Genomic DNA, 4,845 nt, shown 5'->3' on the forward strand with positions numbered 1-4,845 from the left:
ACGGTAAAAATGAAACGTTTTATTATTATTTACGATATTAAAATCACTAAGTTCGATCGTATTTTCAGAAACTTCATTAAAAAGTTTATCAAAGTAACTCACCCACCTATGTTGAATATCTTTTTCTAAGAAAAGTACTTTTTGATTTTCATCTTTAATACACTTTACTTGAGTTAAATCTTTACTTTTATTTTCTCTTTGTTTGGCTAGTTTTTACATATATTTTTCACGCTTCTTACTATCTAATCTAATATAAAGTTCCCTAAAAGCAGGATTTTTAGCGTATCAGATTGTTCTTTTAGGCTCCCTGCTGACCGTTTGATATTTTTCCCAGTTCTCTAAGCTTTTACATTTAAACCAATTTTTATAACATAACTTCTTATATTTTATCTTTTCTTGCACATTATTATTCCACCACAAACTATTTTTATTTGTAAATATTTTTTCTTTTGATTCTCCAAGCACATCTTTTGCTACTAATTAAATAGTGTTTGTTATTTTATCCCACATCACATTTGCTTCCTCATGAATATCCCAAATTTTCAAATTTTGAATTTTACTCATAAAAATAAATTTTTTTGTATCTTTTAAGTTTCTCCATCTAATTCTGTAATGATGAGTCATAGTATTTTTTATTTTACAATTCTTAATCTTAAAATCTAAAACTAATAAACGATGTTGAGTACTTAAATTTTCACTTAGAATGACCTTACAATATTTACAATCGCGACGATCTCTTCTTCTTATAAGAAAATAATCAAATTGTGTTTTATTAGATCCACTCTTATAAGGTAAAAAGATGTTCCTCTCTTTTCTTGAATAAAATATTAGAAATAACAAAATAATACGCTAAAACAAAATCTAAAATAGCTCTACCTTCTTCATTAGTAACTCCAAAACCGTAGCCACCATGAATATTTCTAAAATCTTCTACCACTCTACCGACATGTCCATTTAAATCTCCTCCAATAAAAATTATTTCTTCAAGAGGTATCATTTGTATTAAGTCTTCTAAGTCATTCCAAAATTTATCTTTCGACCTTGTATCTAAACCTACTTGATGGATATAAACACTTATAATATTATTAGTATCAATGATAATCTTAAGGGCTATAATTCTATCACCAACTCTATTAATTTTTACAACATTATCTTTCAAACTCTTATCTATAATTACACCTACACAATTTCTAGTGCGACTCCTACCAGAATACCAAAGTTTAAAACCTAAATTGTCAATCCCCTTAGTCTTTTCTCCAACCCACTTAGTTTCTTGAATACATAAGATATTAATTTTCCTATGAATCATAATATCAACTAATTCCATTAATTTAGCATTGAGAGTATCTATATTCCAAGATACTATCCTAATAGTAGTTTCATTAGTTTCATAGACTAACTTCTTTACCCGCATTCGCCCGTAATGTGGGAACCCTTGCTTATTTACGTCTGGGAGTCGGTGTAGCGGCCCTTGCACACTTTTCACTGTATTCAAGCTATACAGCGCGTCGCTTCCAGGGGACGCCCTAGCACTTACCCAATGATCAAAAGGATTCATGTCATGATTTTTTTTCAACAAGTTTTACCCTGACTGTCGACTAACTAACGCAACTCTCCACTTTTCGCATCCGGGCTTGGGACCGGCAACGGCAAAGTTTGGATGCTACATGCGTAAATAAATAAGAATTGAGTGGTATGCATGTAAATCTTCCTAAAAAAAATTAGCTTAATCTGAAGGTTGGAAAAATGAATGAGTAAAGGTATCAAGTTTTAACACCTGGAGTCTGTCTGATGCATCGGAGCTGCCTAAAGAATGCTGGCCTGTTGACGATTTTTTAAGTAAGATTGCATTTGCAGGACAAACCTTTTCACAGGGCCTTGAACAGTCAAGCGGGCAATTCTCTGGGTCAAATTCTGGACAAGGTAACATGATAGCCCTTAGACTGAGTATTTGCAGGTATCAACTCACTATTTATCAGAACAAAATCATTCCGAGCAACAACAAGAACATTAATTTGTCAATTGAAGTTAATGTGCATTAATTTATAAACTTTGCAAATTTACAGAAGCAAAGACAGATGAAGATAAAACAAATAATGTAAATTAGTCAGAAAATTTTTACGTTGGGATCAAAAAGATATTATATGCCAAAACGAGTGAAAGTAAAATTTCTAATCATCATATGTAAATCTAACATTGAAGCATTGTTAACAAATGACAATCACCATGTGTAAGAAAATATTCCTTTTATTACTAATAATGCTGATCTTATTTTTCCATTGTTGTTTCTTTTATTAAAAATGTGTATACTATATTACACTTCATCAAATAATGCCTTTAGTCTAAAAATTATATATTTTATATTAATAATTTATAAAGTATAATCATATGTCCATGCCATGTCTTGTTATGCTTTATAGAGCTAGTTATAGAGCTAGGCCATCGTGCCTATGTCATCATGTTTGCGCTCATATGTTTTAAGTCAATCCAACCAATAGGCCGAAAATTATTTGGATATTCAAACATTAAATGAGTCAAAATATAAATAAAACTTCATGATTCATAGAATAAGGTCAAATCGACTACATTGTTGGAAGTTTCAACTCCGAAGCACCAATCATAAAATACAACAAAACACCTTTCAAATTTCAATTCTTTGGAGTGGGAGAAACATCACCATTTGACTAGTTTAATCTATTCGTGACTAGATTTTCCTTCTTATCATTCATTAACTCATTTTAGTCCATCTTTCTTTGATTTCTTTTACTTCATATCATACTCGTGAAGCCATTATTGAACTTATGGTAAGGACCCTTTCTCTGAAAAAGATCCTCAAGCTTCATTTATGGATTGATAAATAAATATTGTTAGCTTTTGGACGACTGTGGGTTTCAATACAGATCCCCTTATGGATGAAAATTAAGTTCTAAAAAGTGATAACTTTGTTCCTAAATGTTTTAAGTATCTGATTACATCTAATCAAATGACGATTTTTTTTTTCAAAATATAATTTGTAACTTCAAGAAAACAAATCAGCCCCAAGAAACTAATATGTAAATAAATATTAAAGGGACAAGAAAATTTCACCTGCTTTACGGAAATGGAGATCTTCTTTGTCGTCATTGACGCTAATCATCACCCACGGTCTCTCAATTGAACCAATATTCATTGCTGCATTTATACCATCATTCACAGCATTCACAACCGACTCATCAGCCGCACAATCAATGCAATCAACTATAAAATCCCCACCAACAAAAATGCAATGAGTCAAAAAAGGGAATTTGGAATGAAATTGCATATGATTTAGTATTCTTCTGAAAATTTGTAATACTTTCAAAACTCAGCAAACAAGAACAATAACCTCTATATTTTGTAAACAGTGACATCAAATATTTACTTTATTCCAGGATTATCTTTACTTCGACTGTTTTTCAAAGCATCTAGTAAAATGTAATGGCATGATTCCATAACAAAACTTAGTACTAATGCAGTGTTTCATAACAAACCCCAATGTGACATAAGGTGAAGATTAGTTGTGACTGATTAAAAAACCCAAAATTTCGAAATTATAATCCATTTTCACAGAGAGTTTACAAAAAAAAAAAAAAAAAAAAAAAAAAAATAACCAAAAAAAAAAACAAACACAACATCATAAGAAATCAGATTGTCAATAATGTCCTTCCATCCCTACCTCCAGCAAGAGTGTATACAAGAGATAGATTCCTAATATCAGCAGCATCCTACATTAAGAAAGAGCATTCAAAAAATGAACAGGCAGGGGTTTTTAGGGTTTTAGACAGAAAGATGACGACGATGATGACGATAGTGAAGGAGAACACAGTTTGAACTGGAATAGAATTCACCTCGAAGCTAGCGCCGCAAATGAGCTTAACCCACTCGCCGCGGCGAAGAGAATCGATCGGGCGAGGTAGAATGACGTTACGAGGGTGGATATTGACCGTGGTATTAACGAGAGCTTTGATGGCATCGAGGCGGTGAATACGCCGGAGATTATCGCCACCCGATGGAATGGTGCGGGGAGGAGGATTGGAGGATGTCATGGCGGGAGACATGGCCGGAGAAAAATGCAAGGGACTGAGTAAATGAAACGTTATCCACTAATAACAACACGAAGAACGGATTTGAATTAAAAAAATAAATAAATTTACACACTATAACACATTGGGGTGTTTGGTTAGCTCCATTTATGAAAATTCAAATTTAAGTTCTAAATTTTGTATTCCATTCATGTTAAATTCGGGTTTAATAAATTCAGCAAAAAAAAAATAGATTTAATAAATCTGAATTTAAAAAATCTTATTAATATTAAGAGTTTGTTTGGGGCAGCTTATAAGTGCGGCGGTGTTTTTGAAAACGTTGTCTAACCGTTTGGTTTGCGCATTTTTGAAAACGCTGATTGACGCGTTTGAGTTTTTACACTAAACGCAGACCGCGTTTCAGGATAAGTTACTTATCTTGAAACGCACAAGCTGCCCCAAACAGACCCTAAATCATTCATGCAGCAAAAACCCCCCTTAAATTAAACATCCTTGCCACATTCTTCGCTGAGAGCTACAACATATTGCCGCCGCCGCCACGCCTCTGCTGAGTTTTGTTGCCTCCATTTGTACTGATGAGTTTAGCGTAGTTTTTAGCAAATATTTCTAATGTACGCAAGTCAAGTCAGCTGGAATTCAGCTCTATAAGTGGCGCATGAATTTAGCTCGATAAGCTAATAAGTCAAGCTCGAGCTAGCCCTACCTCGACTCATTAATGCATAAGCCATTTCGTTTAAAAGAAATATTAATATAAAATATGCTCAAATATATATTAAATTTGAAG

At 32.8% G+C, this 4,845-nt stretch overlaps 1 protein-coding gene across 4 annotated transcripts in view; it reads right to left on the bottom strand.

The window, feature by feature from the left end:
• Positions 1-4,136, bottom strand: part of LOC110017905 — a 22,876-nt gene extending 18,740 nt beyond the window's left edge. For 2 of the 4 annotated variants that reach the window (XM_020715062.1, XM_020715061.1), the window contains exons 1-4: positions 3,867-4,136; positions 3,695-3,743; positions 3,088-3,237; positions 1,778-1,914 (exon numbers count right to left, since the gene is read on the bottom strand). In XM_020715062.1, the coding sequence (XP_020570721.1) occupies positions 1,778-1,914; positions 3,088-3,237; positions 3,695-3,743; positions 3,867-4,076 (546 nt within the window). In that variant the 5' untranslated portion in view covers positions 4,077-4,136. The remainder of the gene's footprint in view (positions 1-1,777; positions 1,915-3,087; positions 3,238-3,694; positions 3,744-3,866) is intronic. The other 2 variants (XM_020715063.1, XM_020715064.1) reach the window with 2 other exon arrangements.
• Positions 4,137-4,845: the final 709 nt, after the last annotated feature.

This window comes from Phalaenopsis equestris, unplaced genomic scaffold, assembly GCF_001263595.1.
Source record: "Phalaenopsis equestris unplaced genomic scaffold, ASM126359v1 Scaffold000002, whole genome shotgun sequence".
NCBI classification, from domain to species: domain Eukaryota; kingdom Viridiplantae; phylum Streptophyta; class Magnoliopsida; order Asparagales; family Orchidaceae; genus Phalaenopsis; species Phalaenopsis equestris.